Below are 19,098 nucleotides of genomic sequence, written 5' to 3' on the forward strand. Positions count from 1 at the left end.
CTTTGTTTTCCAGGCCAGATTCAGTAATCATATTTCAGACAGGTACAAATATTCTGCTCAAGTAATTTTTCCTTCTTCTTCTAAGTCAATGACCAGAATGAGGAGGTTTTTAAGAGGTGGGTATTCATTTCTTTATGTCTTGTGCCTGACCCAGTCTGCACAAAGCCGTGGAAGCTGAACTACTTCTTTGGTGAATACAGTGCTTTATTAGTTTAATCTGGGACACATATTCTGAACCTAATATTTGTTCTCATCTAAAATGGAACTTAGCTGCATTCCCAGGTATTTTTACACCTGTTGTCTTTTTCAAAGCATTGTATGTACCAGTCACTCTGGGAAGAGACCTTGGAAAAGATAATTATGATTCCTAGTTCCATGCTTTGTTCCAGAACTGATTTGCCGGGTAAACTTGGGTAAGTGATTTCTCCCTTGTTCATGTCTATAAATTATGACTAAACAAACTAATTGCACAGGAGAGCCAACAGACTCACTTAGCATTTGCAAGATGTTCTGAGGTCTCTGGGGGAAAGTGTGTTGTGGCATTGAACAGACGAGGTTCTTTGGGTAAATATGACGTCTTTCATTAGACCAACTCAAATAGCTGGAAAAATTCTTCTTTGCAAGCTTTCGGGTACAAAGAACCTTGTCTGCCTGTGTCCTTAGACCAACACGACTACAACCTATACCTTTGTGGCACTGAATGAGTTCAACCTACTGCTATTATAGCCCCATTCTCAGAGTAACTAAGATACAAGGTATTATGCATGCCAAGGTAAAATAAACAAAGAGGAGTGAGTTCCTAGTTTTTTTTTTTACTTTTTCTGAGAAATGATTTTTAAATGAACTTTACTTTAAATAGACACTCTGCAGAAGGACCCTGATATTCTGAAGTGATGAAAGCCTCTCATATCTGACTTGGTTTGGTGTTGCTCAACCAAAGAATGGCTTGTTGTCCAGTTCCCCTCGATAACTCAAGCTGCCCTGTTCCAAACTACTCGGGTGTTGTGAAATCTTGATGGAAACCAGGATTGTATTACATTATTCTTGCCCTACCAGTGTCAAACAAAGCACTCGGGAGCAACAGGGTGCAATGTTACTAGAAGAATCCATGCTAGTTATCTTCAGTATTTGCATTTAAATGTTTAAAAATTGGCAGTTACTTTCTAAGGTATCTTGAAAAATTAACAAATATTCCAAACCTACAAAAAAAAGACTTGCGTGACTTGACATTTGCCTTCCGGGCATACTAATTTAACTAACAAGAAAGCATTAGCAGTCTATGGACAGGCTCATGTATAGCCTTTGTGTTTTGGGGTGGCATTTTCACTGGAATCCAGTCTCATAACTGTCCATACAAAAACAGTATTTTGACGGTGTAAAATAACTGTCAGAGAAAAGTACAGAAAACCAATATGCAGACAGACTGGAATTTGTCACAGTCTGTAGGGAGTCACTCACTCTGTCAGATGACTTGCAGCACTTTGCAATTACCGCAAAAAATAACAACAAACTATTTAAAGCCATTTCCCCTCCTCCTTTTCTGCCAACTTTTTAGATGTTACTGTTTATTTGCTACACTAAAACCCCACTGGCACTCAGAAATGAGCTTAAATGTATTTGAAAAACAGGAAAAACTAAACTTCTGGAAAGATCCAATGTCAAGGTACTACGTTTCCTTTGCAGCAGTTGATCAAAGTATTGGCATATAAAGTGTTATAAAGACCTGCCTTCATATCAGGCACTATTTCAGATCCAGTTTATGGTTTAGTTTTGAACAAAACACTTCAGCAAGCCCAAAGATGTTCTTGACAGGAAGGATATGGCTGCTGGACATCAACAGAATCAGCCACTGGGTCCTGTGTTTGGGGTATTTTTTCCTCCTGAATCCCACAGTCATTACAGTTTGGTATCAGCTTAGCGTAAGTAGCAGTATGCTAGAAGTTTGGCTTACAACTTATCACAGCCATGTAGCTATATCTCTGGAAGTTGTTACTAATGCATAAGCATATATCATACTTGGAACAAAACTAACATGCGTAAAGCACACGTAACATAATGGATTGGCAATATAATTAGCTTATAAATAAGAAAACACAAGTTTGAGATCCCTACATTCACTTTCATTGTTAGGGAAAAAAGAGGGTAGTTATGACCTGTCCATGACATGTCCCTATGCCTGTTCATGAACCTCATGGTTAAGGGATGTCTGGGTGACAATGTAAGAAACAGCTCTTGTTCCCCCTAGCTAGAGAAATCCAGCTTCATAGGTTTCCTTCAGTCTGGTCTTCAAGAAATCAACCCTTGAGGAAGATAACTTCAATGACAAATGTTTCATATTAAGCACCCTCCGTGCCCTTCTTCACATAGTGTGTGGTTTCCACTGGTCCACTCCAGCTACTCCCATAGGAGTAAGAGTGAAAGATTCTGTCATTTCAATTTCTTACCAATATCTCCATAAGGAACAGCTAGTGACGTTACAAATCGGCATGACAAACCAACGTCCTTAGAGAAATAAGCAGCAAGAGGTTTCAAGACTTTTCCAGAAGAGGAATGCAACAAGCCTGACATCATTTGCCCTTAGACAAACCTTAATATGAAATGATGTAAAATTTACCAGCGCTCCACTGCTCAGCAGGATCATGAAGATGATGAATGTTTCAAACCAGCTGTGCTCAACTATCCTGTAGCAGGTTTTCCTCAGCCGCCACCAAATTTTGCCTGGAAATTTTGTGACGTCCGCTGTACAGCATGGGAAAAGTTGGATGCAGGCTGAAAAAGAAGGGGGTGGGGGTGGAGAAAGGTCAGTCAAGAATATTTAATGGCCAGAGCCACCGAGAGGATTTCCCAAACATGGGACTATTTGAAAGTTGTTAGTTGACATAGATTCTTCCCTTCTTCCTTCCTCTTCTCTTTTTTGTCCTTTTCTCCCTTTCATTCTTGTCCTCCCTGCTTCCACCACAGTACCAAAAAACACCAAACACCTGAAGATGACGGCTTACTTTAGAGCTTCCTCCCACTGATGTCTAATAGTGTGGAGAGCACTAACAATGACACACCTATCTTACCAGGTCTCAGCAGATGAGACTGCTGCCAGGGAGGCATGACCAGTACTCTGGGCATTGGAGGTGGGGGTGGGGGTGGGAAGGTACTGCAAGAATTCTTAGTATAACAAAGGCAATTTGTTCTCGAGTGCAGCCTAGTGGTTAGGGAGCCAGCCAGGAATGACAGAAACGTGACTTCATATTGCTGCTCTGTCACAAGTTTACTGGGTAACCTCAGGCAAGCCACTTGGCCCTCTGGGTGAATCTACACTAGACATTTACTGCGGAGTTGCCTAAATAGCTCCGTATTAAATGTCTTCGCATCTACACATGCAATGCTATTAGGATGGAGTAAACTGATTAACTCCATCACAAATACAAATACTATCCTGCAGTGGAGTTGTTTCCTCTGCTGTAACGCATGTGTAGACACTGATGGGGCTGGCTGAGGCACAAGGGTGTTTCATGAGCGGGCTGCCTGCCCATAGCCAGCCCCTCCACAGCATGTTGGGCCAGGCTGGAGCAGCCCCAGGCTGGTAGTTGACCCCAGGGCACCTTGCCAATTGGGGCTGCTCCAATCCAGCTCAACAGGCTGCAATCCCGGGTGCCCATGTAAACGTGGTGCCTGGGAGCAATAAATTCCAGCACGGTATGTGCCAGAGTTTATTGCTGCTTATTAACTACATGTGTAGATGCACCTACTGCATGAAATGAATTTACAGCACCTCCTTGCCTCAAATGGGGGCTGTAAGATAAATAAATTAAAGAGTATGAGCTGCTTAGAGACTGCAGTAATGGGAGGCTGTACCCCTCACTGAAGCAGGTAGAACAATTACCCCTTTTGCTAGCCCTAGCAATCTTGACAATCACCTGCTACCCTAGAAGACTGGTTGCAGTTGGAATGGAGAAACCCATCTCTACACTTCAAAATACTCTTGCTCTTTAGGCCTGCTCTCAGTAGGAAATCATGACACCATGCCCACCATGACTCATCTATCTCTATGCTTACTGGTCAGGCAGTCAGGATCATATGAGCTAACTCATCTCCTTCCAACAGTTTTTAAAACTACAAGATTTCCTAGCAGAGAGGAGCTGTGGATCTGAAAAAGTAAGATGCAGCCCACAATATTATTTTCAATATTGACAACAAAAAGACTTTGGCTTCTGTTATTAGGCTGGACGGGATAATAAAAGAATAGACATTAAATATAGATAGGATAACATATAGGATAAAATATCATGGGCCAAATATTTACCTAGCTAAAAATCTACTCCCATATGAGATACAAGAGAATGAGTCAAAAGCACAGTACAGGGTATCTTATAATATCTTGTAATACATATCACTGCCACTGGAATTAATCTGTGGCAATGTGGGGTGGGAAGGGAAGGATGCTCATGGATGGGGCTGTAGTGAGCCTTACAGGGCATATGTCAAGGTATGTCAATAGAAAAATCCTACTAAGACAATCCTGCTGTGGTGCATGCAACTGTAAAGTGACTGAAGAAACATCTGGACAAATTCAGCTTAAGCCCATCTCACCTTCAAATGCCTCCAATAAATAAAGCTGCGCACAGTAGGATTTTGGCTCCTAAACAGAGCTTGGCAGTAAACAATTTTACCATTTTGCAAATATTTTTAAGACTCCGTCATTTTGCCCCCTTTGGCACAGAAATGAACTCAAGACCTTTTGAAGTTTTTCAATCAGGAACCAGAGTCACAGAAAGTGCCTAGGTGGCTTTTGATATTTGCAGGGCAAGGAGCGGTGGTAGGGATTCAGCTATCTGCTCTGGAAAGCTAGAAAGATCATCAGGCTATAGAGTTTCCTGTCACTCTCCTATTACAGCTGTTCCAGGTTATATAATTAACTATTAATTGAGACTGGTTTTAAAGCTCCTGGGCTGGGAGCAACGTTCAAATCTCTGCCCAAAATCAGGAAGACTAGAAACTTGAACCCAAACCAAATCGCTTCACCAGCAAGCTTGTACAACATATGGACTCATTTTGAAGAGAAATTTTATTAGGCGTGAGAGAAACCCTTCTCGTGGATCAACCCCTATAAAGGCTTAGCTCAGGGGTGGGCAAAATATGACCTGCAGGCCACATCTGGTCTGCCGACCAACTGGATCCAGTCTGCGGCTCCCCCAGGGTGTCCACATGGGGCTGAGCCCCACCTGCTCCTGCTGGGGCTGCCTGTGCTTCCAGCGGGGCTGTTCCTGATGCAGCTGGGCAGGAGCAGGTGGAGGAGCTGGAGGCAAGGGGAGCGGAGCAGCACCCAGCCGGCTGCAGCCACACTAGGAACAGCCCCCCTGGAAGGTGTGCACACGGGCTGGAGCCAGAGCTGGGGCTGGGAGGTGCAAGGGGGAGTGCAGCACAGGCTTCCCTGGGCAGGAACGGGCAGGACGTGGCTCCATGTGGAGCAACGTGGGAGCAGCCATGGACCTCACCGCCCAAGTGAGCTCTGCTGCAGGCATCCTCCTTTCACTCCCAGCTGGCTCCCAGGACCTAACACCCAGACACCCCCCCGCCACACACATGCACATGTTCCCCCCCAGCACCCCTCGCAGGGCAGGGGCATGCAGGAAGTGAACTGCGGCTAGGCCTGTGCCCTGGCCCTGGCCCCATCCCTGATCTGCCACTGCCCCATGACCCAGCTCCATGATCCCAGTTTCGCCTGCCCATCCTGGTCCCAAGTACTGCTCCTGGCCTGCCCGCAGCCCCACTGACTATTGCTGCATGGGGACTTTTGCTCAGTTCTTGCTTGGGGGGGTGGTCAGTGTTGACCCAGCCGGCAACAGCTCACCAAAACTCCCTATGTGGTCCTTAGTTGCACATCCCTGGCTTAGCTATAAGAATTCAGCATTTTCTGACTAAAATAATTTTGTCAAAACATTCTAGACCAGGTTTACTTTTATGGTTCGAAGTCATTTGAAAATGGCAATCAGGCTCCTAAATCACTCAGGCACTTAGGACAATTTTACCTAAAGTCAAAACTCATTTTATCTAGGCTTCTGAATATTTATGAGATGGTAATAATGAGCTTTTACTGATGCAGTCAAATACCATCTGGTCGCTAGAGGAACACAGCTATATTGTCAAAATATCAAACCAGCAGAGAACACCATTACTTTTCAGAATCTTTGACGGCTTTCAGTCTGCAATTGCTGCCCAAAAAATCTATTCATCTAGAGATACCTCTAAAAGTCCAAAATAGATTTGCAGATGAGTCAGCCCAAACTTGCAGAGCAATTATGCACTGCATTTTCTTTTGTCTCCACTCAAAAACACTGAGACCACATTCTGATACAATTACTGATGTCATATAACATGTTACTCACGAATACTCCCATTGATTTCAACAGGAATTTGATACGACTTGAAGTAAAGGAACTAGAATCTGCTATTTCCCTTAAAAAGACACGTATAAAGATATAATTTAGATTAGATTAAAGTTAGGATAGAATTCAACCAGAGACTGATACTTCTTGGGGTCTGGGACAGAAGTTTCATAAACTGATTTGACCTAAATCAGTTAAGTCTGATACTACATTCAACCAGGTTTATCTTAAACCAGTTTCAGCCATTTTGAAACTGTTTTTTTTGTGTACTGAACTTCTATTCTGTTACAGGTTTAAACCAGTTTCTGATCACTTGAACTGGTTTATGTGTAACTTCTGTCCCTAGCCCTGAAGCAGGAGAGAGTAATCTGGATGCATTTCACACAAGCGTTCCCTGGCATGGCATTGAGACAGTGCATGCCAGGGTCGGAGAGTGTCCTCCCAAACCCATACAATGATTTCTGTGACTATGACTGTACTTTTCCCCTTGTCACAGTTTTAACAACTTCATTCCTCCATCTAATGGTCAAATGGCTGGTTGGTCTGTACTACTTGGAGTTAGAGACATTCTTCTCTATTCTGGGCTTGATCTTGAGAGGTCCTGAGGAATCATAATTCCAAATGACTTCCAAGACAGTTGCAGATGTTTCAAATATCTCAGGAACAGGCCTTAGAAGCTGTTAACTTATCCCACCCTAAAATGCCCCTGTTCACCTTTGAACACTTTTAACCTAGCAAGAGTCAAGTCCTGAATAACTCATCTGGCATTTCTTGTAATAACATTAGTCATGCTGACTTCTCAGGCAGATTTGCATTATTCCACCAAAATTGATGTTCGCTTATTAGGAACTGGTACTATACAACTAGCTCAGCACAAGCTGTATTCCTAATCAGGTCAACTGAAATCTCTGTAATGTAGCCAGAGCTAGATCCTGCCACCCTAACTCATGTGACTTTTGAGTAAATCTCTGGTTTTTCAACAGCTGCTTAAACAACAAAATATTGATAACCAAGAGGGCGAGGTGGCAGGACCAGACCCTCTGTGACAGACAAAGCCACTGCTGCTAATGGCTCTGCGAGTTTAATCAGTGAAGCTTCACTTATAAGCCCAAGAAAATCTAGCCCAAGAATGACGACCGTGTTTCCAATTCATATTAAAACAGTCCATACTTTTCCCCATTTCAAAAGGGACTTTTTCTCTGGGAATCATTTCCAAAGGTATCAGTTTAGCATAATGTCACTTATGTTTTGCCTGTTTTTCCTAACCTGAGTTATTCCTTCCACCAGCTGTGATCTCCTGTAGTGAAGTCAGAAATTACATAACGCCACATTTGCAACTTGACATTCGCTTTCTTGTGCACAGAGTCTGATGTGTCCTGAACATCAAACTTAGCAGCAGGTGCCAGTAGAAGGCAATGTAGGTTGTGACAGAGAAAGCTCCTACTCACATGTCTGCAATGATGACAAGTGAATTATAGAAAAGCAACAGTACATTTACAATGCAGTTTGTGAGAATATTCTCGCTTTGGGTTCACATTTTCCAGGGTGCAAATCTCTGTGTAAGACTTGTGCGCTGGAAAAGATAAAGCTGTCACATCCCACTTGGTTACCCTCATGCATTCTGATCTCCATTACAGGTACGAGCTGCACTACATTAACTTATTACCTGACTGCCTAATATACATGCCCGATGCTGCACCACTATAAACTTGATTTGTAGTGACAGTGAGGATTTCTGGTGCATCCTCTGTTATAAATGCATAGCCACTTACAACCCAGAGAGATGGTTAAATACATGCAGAATGAGCCTGAGTGCATCGGTTAAACTGGGGTGCTGATTCTTTACAGTAAATAAGGAAAACAGATCCATTTCCTGTAGATCATGGCACCAAATAATGCTAGAGTAAGTAACCAACTTCCAAGAGAAGTGGTGCAGGCTCTTACCCTAGGGGTCTTTAAGAGGAGGCTAGATGTACACCTTGCTGTGGTTGTTTGACCCCAGTACTCTTTCCTGCCATGGCAGGGGGGCCGGACTAGATGATCTACTCAGCTCCCTTCCGACCCTAGAAACTATGAAATGTTTGGTGCACTGTTTGGTTACTGATGTATTCAGATTAAAGTAACCTTGTAGGTATTATTTGTTTCAAAACCTAATTGTTATGGCAGCCATTTTTAAATACAATAAGTACTTACTTTGCTTTGCTTTGAATGTGGTGTCAAACGATGAAACTATAGAACACATGAGGCTGTATCAGCAATGACATGACAGAGTCCAGTATTTATAACTCTGTGATCTAAGCTGGGCTTCTATGGGCTTGTTATGACCAGCCCCATGCAGCCACACAGGACAGCTGGTGGCCGGTAAAGCACCCCCATTGCCTTTGTGCTGGATACTCAGTCTACTGGTAGCAGTCTGAAAGGAACTGAAGCCTGTACAGGCCCTTCATATACCCACCCTTGCACATAAGGGCCTTGTCACAAGGGACATTTAGCACATTTTACCTGAGATCGTAGTAAACAGTACTGTGCTATTCAAAGTATTAGAAGTAAGAATGTGTTCTGAGCAGTCACATGGAAATGCTTACTACAATTGAGGATTGCCAGTCTTAGCCACCACACTGAAATGGTGGTCTTGCCAGTGGATCAGGGCCCTTTCACTGGAAAACCCACTGAAAGATATTATTTTGAGGCCATAACCATAGACATACATTTGCACAATTACACTGGAGGGCTCTGAGTGAGAAAGCCTTGAAGAGAGAAAATGGTCTTTTCTTTCTCCTCACTCCTAGAGTTAAATACAGACAGTCAAAAAGTCTGAGGCTGAATTGATTCAATCTTTTCAGGTTAGTCTAAGCTTCATAGACTGAACTGATAGGCAAGTGAACAGACATGCAGTTTCGATTCTGGAAGTGCAGCCACATGCCTGCAGTGGTCCAGGCCAAGGGGGTTAGAGCATACCTCCCTGCTCGGCTGGAGCAGACAGCTTGGGCCATGGCTACCCTGCCCACCCTTGGAGGGGGGAGGTATATTAGGAGAAGTGCAAAGCATCCTGGGATGCTGGAGGATTGCAAGTTAATTTGAATCTGGAGGGGATTTGAGACAGAAGTTCAATAAACAGATTTAACCTAAATCAGTTAAGTCTGATACCACATCCATCCAGGTTTATCTTAAATTGGTTTTGGCCACTTTGAAAGTGGTTTATGTGCACTGAACTCCTGTTGTGTTTTGAACCGGTTTCTGACCACTTTACTGGTTTATGTGTAACTTCTGTGCCTAGCCCAAATGATCTTTTCTGAGACACAGAAGACAGTGCATGTGGTGACAGTAATTCAGCCAGCGGTGTGGTAACAACACATTCTACTGGAAGTAACAACTCTACAATGCTGCAAAGTACCTGGAGGAAAAAATACCAAAAATAGTCAGCATTGACTGAATGCTGTTTTTGCACTAACTGGCTTCACTTCTGCATTAGCTCTCTAGACCCATCCAGATTTTCCCAAGCTGTATCCCCTTGCTGCTGGAGCTGTAATTCTTCCCTAGATTTCATGTTTGTTGGAATATTCCCGATCAACCATTTTTAGCTATTTTGAGGTGTTAGCCAATTAACAGTTACTATGAAATAAAACTACTCACTGCTAAAAGGCCACTTTAAAGCCACCCAAACTCCTAGAAAAACTGTGACCTCAGTGAACTAATAGCAAAACACCATGTTGGGGATTTAAAAAAAAATCTCCATTGGATAGGTTATTTGAAGAAGCAAAACCAATCAGGAATGCATTTGCCCAAGGCATAATTTATGTCTGAACATGTTTAGAAATGTCATAGTTTGAATACAGACAGCTGGCAAGCCAGAAAGGTAGGAGTTTAACTCCTTCTCTCCTTTCCCATCATTTTGCACATGCACAGGAGATTCACTCACTCTTCCTAATGTACCAGCTATCACTAAATACCTTCGTTGTAGGTAGATAGGAAATAGCACCTATCCTTAAGACTGCCCAACACTTTCCATTAAAAGACTCTGCTTTCAGTGGCTTATTTCTTTGCCAAACTTTAGTCAGCTGTGCTGAACTTTTCCATGTGGAGTATCCTTTCCAGGGTGAATTATTTTGGAAATTTTCAAGAAAAACTTGTGTCTGGCAGGAGGAAAATGGAATGTGAAATGCCAGCTAAGTACTTAGTCATGAGACAGAGGTCCTGTAAAAAGCTGTTTCTCCGATGGAGAATATGGAGAAAATATATTGTTTTTACCTGAAAAAGCAAACTTCTCATAGCCATTGCACGGAAAATCTCTTTTGCCTCCAAGCCATAGAGAAGTGACTCAAAAAATGCTGGTGTCAGAGATGTGCATTTTGCCATATCCGCAAACTTTTGTCCGGAGTTAGTTAACTTATATGCTGCTGAAAAATCTTGGCCTACCTGTTATGGGGCTAGGCTCAGGAACCAAGAGCAGGGAGATAATGTCTCTTCTGTGCCCTTAACTTCTTACCTGTTTGCACCTCAGAGAAGAAACAGTTCACCTGACTTGAATACAGAGTGATGGAGAACTGCAGGGGGTGGAGAGGAGAGGAATAGGAGAGGGAAGACCTGAGGTGGAGTTAGAAAGATACAGATTGTCTATAACCAGAGTCCACTCCCAAACCTGGAAAAGTCTCTACTTTCCTCCGCAGTCACCTGGGTATGGGTGTCAAAACTGGCCAAGTGCCTTTCTTACGACAGGCTCACATAGAGGGATAACAGCCACTACGGGTTACTCTGTCAGGCAGCAGAGATCTGGTGACCCAAGCTGAGGTCACTTTAGCTCCAGATGACAGAATATTAGGGAATCCAGACTGGTTTGGAAGAGCTGGTCAGTCAGACTGAAGGACCTGGTTCTGGAGAAGAAGCGGGGTTGTGTAATAAATGAGGCTGTTGGTTGCAGGACCTCTGCTTCATTTGTTGCATAAGTTGAAAGGTATGTGGTGAATAAAGCAAGGGACAGGCAGGGGGAGAAAGGAATGTGCAACCCTAGATAAGTACTGAGTCACTGAGTGAGATAGAGGCGCTGTGAAAAGTAGTATGTGATCATGTAACGAAAGACTGTAATTGTAATTCATGTGCCCGGGGGTGCCAATTACGTTTACGGGCATCTTAATTCTGGTGTTCACTAACTTTTGACTCAGCAAAGTTAATAACGTGCTTTTAACTTGGAGTTTTCTGAGTGCGATTCTATTCTAGTTTCACATTTTGCAGGAAGAAATGGAGATCACTGCTCACTGCCCACGGTAGGTTGTATATTCGGAGAAAAAGGAATCAACAAGTCTTCTCTCGTATTAGTACTATGTAGACTGGAGTCGTTACAGTGTTCACCATGCTTTTAATCACCTGCTCACATCTTTAGCTATTGCTCTTCAGCCCAACTGACAAGCCCAGTCAGATATACTTATCATTTTTGGTGTTTTTTGAGGTAGCCATATATCCTGGAAATTAGCCATCCCTGTCTGATCTTCTTCAAGCAGCTCTATTTCTGTATAGTATATCCTCCGTTATCCAACCCCCTTTGTAAAGCACCTGCTTAAAAGCTCTGCAGAGAACCGAACTTGTTTTGACAGGTGAACCAGTTACAAGTTACTATATCAAAATTTAAGAGTAAACATACAACACTGGAGTAGATGAAGCTTAAAAGAGAACATTATACAACACCAACAGTGACAATTAAAAAAAAGTGTTGAAGCTTGGACAATTGAGGTGCTACTGCATAATTATCCTTGAATTTTGGGTGGTATCATTGTTTAACTAAAATTCAGCTAACTCTTCTTTTGTCCCAAGCAATAAAGGAAGTGAAGAATTTGATTGAAAAATTCAATGGGGATCAAACTTTGTTGGAGAAGAAACAGCCTTGGAGACAGGTCTCTTTTGGATTTAAACAATAGGGCTTTTGATACTGTCGTGCTTTACCCCTGCATTTTGGTGAAGGCTCATATTAAAATTGGTAAAATATTGGTGTACTAAAGCTGATTAAGTAACAGCAGAATGGTGTTCTCTGACATAATTACTGGTATCTTAAAGGCTCTATTTATATTATGCTTGGCCAGAGCAATGTAAGTAATGGTATTCATTTTCATGTCTTTGTAAATACCTTTTTGTTTCTCTGAAACAACAGCATAATGTTTCAAAGAAAAGAAATACAGCTAATTCCCAGATGTCCTGGGATTCTCAACCAGTTTCCACCACCATCCATTCCACTAACACCTTCAACTCAGATTTGTTCTGTAACAGTTATGAATACACCCACCATTTGAAGAGACAAAGCTTCATTAGCCAGATCCACAGTGAATTATAAAACTTAAATCTCATGGCACAAAATGCAATGCAAAAGGCCTGCCAATAAAAAGCTGTGCAGTAATTTAAAGTGTGCTTTCAGACTTATTACAGGCTGCGTTTAGATGAGATGCTGACTATCCAGTAGCTCATTACTACTGCGCGGTAGTGTCGTGTGGCATGAAGCATGACTATTACACAGTCAGCATCACTTAAAAGCCGTTCAGCGATGTTATTGTGCTGCAACTCCAATTACTGTGCAGTCATTTAGTACTTGTGTATACAAGTACAGTACACAAGTACTCAATGACTGCGCAGTAACAACTGCACGGTCAGCATCTCATCTAGATGTGGCCGGAGTGCAGAACTCACAGACTAACGGGAACAAGTAACTGATGCCTATTTGTAGGTGTTTGGAGTGTTACCATACATGTAAGATGAGAGGATTATAGGAAAGGGACCTCACAAGGTTATCTAGTCCAGTCCCCTCAAGGAGTTGGACTGAATAACCTCCTGAGGTCCCTTCCAACCCTAGTGTTGTATGAGTCTAAGGTGGGATCACGCCTGATTAAACCATACCGGCCAAGTGTCTGTCTAAACTACGTTTGAAAGTTGCCAAGGATGGAGATGTTACAGCTTCTCTGGGTAGCCTGTTCGAATGCTTTACTACCCACAGTCAGAAAGTTCCTCCAAATCTCCAATCTAAATTTCTCCTGCTGCAGTGTGAGGCTGTTGCTTCTAGTCCTATCCATCCTCTCTATAATCACACTTCAGGGATCTGAAAGCTGTTATCAAATTCCCCCCCCAAACCCCACAACTACCCAGTCTTTTGTTCTCCAGGCTAAATAACCCTAGTTCGTTCAGCCTTTCTTTTTAAATCTTGTCTCCCAGCCCCCTGCTCATTTTTGTTGCTCTGCCCTGGTCTCTTTCTAAACTTTCCAAGTCCATCTTCAAGTATAGGGCCCAAAACTGGATACACTGGGCATTTATACACATGCTCCAGGAGTAGCAGCGGGGGCTCTAATTAAAGCACCCAAAGCACACACTTATCAGCGTCCCCATGATGAAAAATGGCAACAGGAGCACTTTATCTAAAGCTCGTTGAATGAGCTTTAGTTAAAGCACCCCTGCCACCATTTTTCAGAGGGGGGACGCTGAAACACACGACGCTGGAGTGTGCTGGAGCACAGTGATTACCACGCTTCAGCAGACTTGATTAATTGAGTCTGCTCTGATGCGCTGTAATTACAGTGCATTGGAGCAGCCTCGCTGCAGGTGTATAGGCACCCACTATTCCAGGTGAGGCCTCATCAGTGCTGAATAGAGCAGAAGAATCGCTGAAATATTAATGCGAGTCACCGGAGTGCCTTGGTGTTAATGTGGAGACATGTTTGATAGAACAGGAGCCTCCTCGCTTTGCAAACACAGTGAAACTGTAACAGGCCCTTACCTTCTGGAAAACAGTCCTCAGGTTCCATTAGCTCTTCGGCAAACTCTGGGATCTGTTCCAGCAGTTCTGCAGGATTTGTCAAATCCACCGTGCTGCCTTCAGAGAGACTGATTTGATCAAGCTTGCCAGCGACAGGAGCAAAGGTGAGGAAAACAAATGGATCAATTTTCCCTTAAGGACATGTGTTTGCTTTAAATGTGACTAAAGAATACATCAGCAAAGAATCATAATGAAAGAGGAAAAAAAATGCCAAACACTTCATGCATTGGCCATCCCCACAATGATACTTTCATCCTTTCTATCTGTGGGTTTTACCCAACCTCGCTCCATATCATTCAAAAAATACTTCTACCATAAAACTTGAGAGCGAGTGTTTAAGGTTTCAGGACAAATGAACATTCAGAAAAAAGTTCTCTTTTGTGATGTTATCATGCCTGAAGACCTATGGTGGCTGAACCCTGAAAGATTTTAATTGTGGCTTATTTTCTTTCCCTTTGCCTGGTGTACTGGGACAGTGTAGGAACCCATTAGAAAGCATTGTGATCCAACTGGAAAAGTAACTGTCTAGGAGTCAGAAAAGTATAGTTTAGTTTCTGGGCCTGAGGCGTTCCACACTCTCTCACTGCCCACCACATCCTCCACAGTAAAATGGGGGATGCTTCCATTTTCATGAAGTTTTGCCTTTCTTGTTTGCTTAGATGGGAAGCTCTTAGCTAAGGTAGCGCAAAGTTTCTGGATGAACATACGTTTGCAAAAATTGTATTTTGGGGGTCAATCAAAACTGCTTGCAGATTCAGGATGAATGTGGCAAAAACATTCAACCAAAATGAGAAAAAAGTTTTGAAAAAGTTGAAGAATTATATTTTGACATCTTAAGAATGAAATGTTCCAACTGTCTATTTGGGGGTGGGGAAGGTGAACTGTTGCTAAATTTATTAAAGTTGGGCAATTTTACTTTACAAAAGTTTAAAGTTTGGGGGTTTTCTTAAAAGAAAAACTTCCCACCTAAGTATGAACTGAAAATTTCATGTCAGATTTTTTCTGGAGAAAAACTGAAATTATCATCTTGTGGCAATCCAAAGTAAGTTTGGAGGGGGGGAGGGAGGGTTGCCATTTTTTTGGTTTAGCTACTGACCCAAGAGAAGGTAGAGTATGGTGGCACTTTGGAGATCAAGCATAAGCCTTCATAGCCAACACACTGTTATCCTAGCATATGACAAAGTGAGCTGGTGTCTATGGAAACTCTTATCTCTCAGAACCAGTTAGCCTTTATAGTGAACCAAAATATCTAACAGGCCTATAGCCTAATCTGTAAGAGCAGAGACTACAGAGGCAATTAATCTGAAGTCAGGGAGAAGACAGGGTAGAGACTTGTTAGCTTCTAAGGTGCCACCTTGCCCTGCCTCCTATGTGTTGGAAGAGTACCTCACACAATAGGAACCTTAACTGTATCTGGAAGCCTATAGGGCTCTACCATAATGTGAAGCAGTTTTAACCAGGAATCAGGAGATGGAAATTATTCTTTCACTAACTCATTCTGGGATCTCTGAATAACCACTGAACCCTTTACTACCTTAATTTCTAATACTATTATCTCTATAACACAAAGTTAATACTACTTATCTATGGGTCACCCTACGGCAACGTTCTTATCGCACCATGCTTTAGTATTTCCTTTGAGTAATAGTAACTGCCCATGCTGCGCTGTGTGCGCGGTGCACAGTTAGTTTTAGCCACTACTTTGCTGTAGTGGCATGCTAAAATGGGGGGAGCACAGCATTACGATGATCGCTATATCACCATAGCATGTTGTACGTCAACGTAGCGTGTCTGTGGCAGTGCACTGATAGTGTCTGCTACTTTAAGGAGAGCAGGCAGGCTGTGGAGCAGTCAGCATGTGGATTCAGGACCAATTAGGTAGTTACCTCACTGCAATGGGCTGCCTGATTGGAGGAGGGCTGTGCAGCCAGAGCATAAGCCCAGACCCTGGGAGCAGGGCCAGCAATTACATATGAGGAGCTGAAGAAGTAACAACTCCTGGCCTAAGGACTGCAGCACCTGGACCACTTGGAGGCTAGGGTGGGAACTCTGGGGTTGGAGGAGGTTCCTAGTGGTCCTGGGTAAGACCCAAAACTGCACCCTGTTGGGGTTGGTTGGTGTGGTGAAACCACCTGTGAAGGGGCAGCCCCTAGGAAATGCCACCCCTGTGCCTACCCAGTGAAAGGCAAGGATGGGGCACTGGAAAGTCTTAACCCCCACTGCCTTGTGGGTCATCCCATAGAAGGGAAAGACTTGGGGCCAAGGTCCACTGGGAGGGACTTGAGGCCTGAGAGGTGTAAGGCCCAGAGAAGGGCCAAGTTCTGCTGGGAGGGACCTGGGGCCAACGAAAAGTAAAGTGCGGCCCAGTGAGGGGTTGGAGTGAATGATAGACCCAGTGAGGGGTCAGAGTGAGTGTGTGTGGTCCAGTGAGGGGCCAAAGGGGTCAAGGCTCACCAAGTGGGGACTGAGGCCTGTGTGGGCCAAAGGCTGAGAGTGCCCCAGTAAGGGGCCAGGGAGCAGTGGATTTGGATGCCATCTGTGAGGCATGGGACACGGTGTAGCGATGGCTCAGAGATGTGTGATTGGCCCAGTACACTGGGGCCACAAATGGGGCAGCCTCCTGCATTTATATATTAATTTATGTCAAAGGTGTGGCAGGTGAGGGCAGGGCAGACTGCCCTAAATGGGGGAGGAGGGGCATGGGAAGGGGCATCAATCTCTTTGGGTGCCTGGGGGGCCCCCCCATCACAGCATTGCTACAGTGACATAGGGTGACGTGTAGATGCGCCATATGTGTATAAACAAGATTTGCCTATAGGTGAAAGGCAGGCTGGTAAGCACAAAGTATTTATATTTAAAGAGGGTGATGAAGGTAAATAATGACTTTAAAAGGCATAACTAACTCGGAGGTTGGCTCTTTGCTTTCTCATGTAGATAGTCCATGCAAAATTTACAGCTGGGTTCAACTTGATACGGAGCTACACTAACTGGGCTAGATGGACCGCTCTGACAATGCTTACAAATGGGGATGAAACCTAATTCTCTGCAATTAAGTGCAGCATCCTGCAGGTCACCATCTTGGATTGGGCTCAAAATTAGCTAAGAGGAGGTTAAAAACAATTAAAAAGTGGAAAAACATCATTGCAAAATAGCGTCCAAGCAGAAAGAAACTTGCTTGGGAAAAGCTTATAAAATCACTTCTTAGAATGAAAATATAATAAGAATGGCCTGCTTTCTGCATACAAGCAAGACTTGGTAAGATCAAGAATTGAAAAAAAATGTTGGATCAACTTTTAGTGTAGTCAAAACCATAGGATAACTCTTCACCAGGTACTTTATTTGCTCATTTGCCTGATAGGTTATACATATATCCAAACCAAGATCATTAAAATAGTCCAAAGGTACCCGCAAGAAGATGACCACTTTATAATATATAGAGAAAGAAGTCATTTTGGGTATATTTCTTAGCAATGAAGAGAAAGTGAACAAGATTGTGAGGAGACCAGTCTCAGCTTGGTACCAGGAAAGTGATAGAATTTGGCAGCATAACTGCGTTGGACTTCAGGACTGTACACTCAAAAGAATCAAGAAATTAAAGGAACATACTGTATGAAGGAAGGAAATTCAGGAAAAGTATTACAATCTACTAGTGTGAAAAGCAGCTGGGGAATAGCGGAGGCCCAAGAGACAACAATTCTTTTGACGAGTGCTTCTTTTGGCTTGACAAGACAGTGGACATACATCTGAGGATCTATACTGGGAATGGAAAAAGGGGGAGAATAGAGAGGAGCAGTGGGGAACAGAAGAAGGGGAACAGAACCAGGCAACAGAGAGTAAAGTTAATGTTCCCCATGGGGGTTTAAGGGAAGAAGAAGGGCTTTCACAAATACATTAACAGAAAGAGACAATGTAACATTTGATAAGGGAGATGTAATTAGTGTTAATGTTTTAAATGACTGAGATAATGAACTCCTTTTAAGAACCTCCTTTTATTCAACAAGAAAAATAACAGCTGGGACAAGTAAAAATCTCCTTGTGAAGATCTGGGAAAAATAGCTATTGAGAAAGTTCAGGTGAAGGCAACCTGAGCAAACGTGAGCATACACAATTCAGCAAAGCCAGACAGTACACAGTCAAAGGCACAAAGAGATTCGTCAAACAAACTTAATGTCCCATAGACCATCCTTACTGAATATTCATGGAAAACTGGGCAGGGGAAAGCAAATGTAGCACTGAACGTTAAGGGAAGGAAAGGGAGGTGATATTGGCAATTGCAATTCATTAAATCGATCTTCTATAAATCTTTATTAAAATTATGAAATTGAATATTTGAAGGACCCCCTCCCCCCAAACTAGAGGATAATGGAGCTATGAAATGTTGATAGATTTATAACAACTGAGAGATGGACTTTCTAGTCCGCTTAATGCCATTATATGCCACAGTAGTGCAAAGTGACCTTGAGATGATCCAAGATGATCAGTGGAGAATTTGCTTCAACCCACTTGAAAATCCCTGCTATGAAGGGCAGAATGGGACTTGTCAGGAACATGGACTGGGAAGGAAAGGAAAGGGGATTCGGCAGAGCAGAGCTCTGCTATGCCAGGTTTTCTACGTGTATGAGGTTCCTGAGGGACCACTCACCAGTGACATAATTTAGTGCTGGATAGGAAAAGTTATAACATGCTTCTGGCTTAGGTGGCTCTGCATTACACCCTCCACCCTGTACTTGGGATCTGACTTAGTGAGAGTTGGGGCCTAAACTTGTCTTTTGTATTATTAAGCTGGTATTTTCGAAGTAGCCTAAAGGAGTTAGATACCCAACTCTCACTGTTAGTTGAAGCTTTCTCCGTGTCTGAGTCCCTTTGAAAATCCAAGGCCTTATTTTACAAAATCAGTGAATGGCAGGAAGCGGCAGATATCATACCTGAACC

The 19,098-nt window shown here is 43.1% G+C and overlaps 1 protein-coding gene across 1 annotated transcript in view; it reads right to left on the bottom strand.

Annotated features, from left to right (window-relative positions):
- Positions 1-19,098, bottom strand: part of SCN5A (sodium voltage-gated channel alpha subunit 5) — a 317,379-nt gene that overhangs the window by 51,866 nt on the left and 246,415 nt on the right. The window contains exons 19-20 of the mRNA XM_090047773.1: positions 14,128-14,248; positions 2,615-2,769 (exon numbers count right to left, since the gene is read on the bottom strand). Coding sequence (XP_089903899.1) covers positions 2,615-2,769; positions 14,128-14,248 — 276 coding nt within the window. The remainder of the gene's footprint in view (positions 1-2,614; positions 2,770-14,127; positions 14,249-19,098) is intronic.

This window comes from Crocodylus siamensis, chromosome 5, assembly GCF_052110815.1.
Source record: "Crocodylus siamensis isolate JL-2025a chromosome 5, ASM5211081v1, whole genome shotgun sequence".
Lineage (NCBI taxonomy): Eukaryota > Metazoa > Chordata > Crocodylia > Crocodylidae > Crocodylus > Crocodylus siamensis.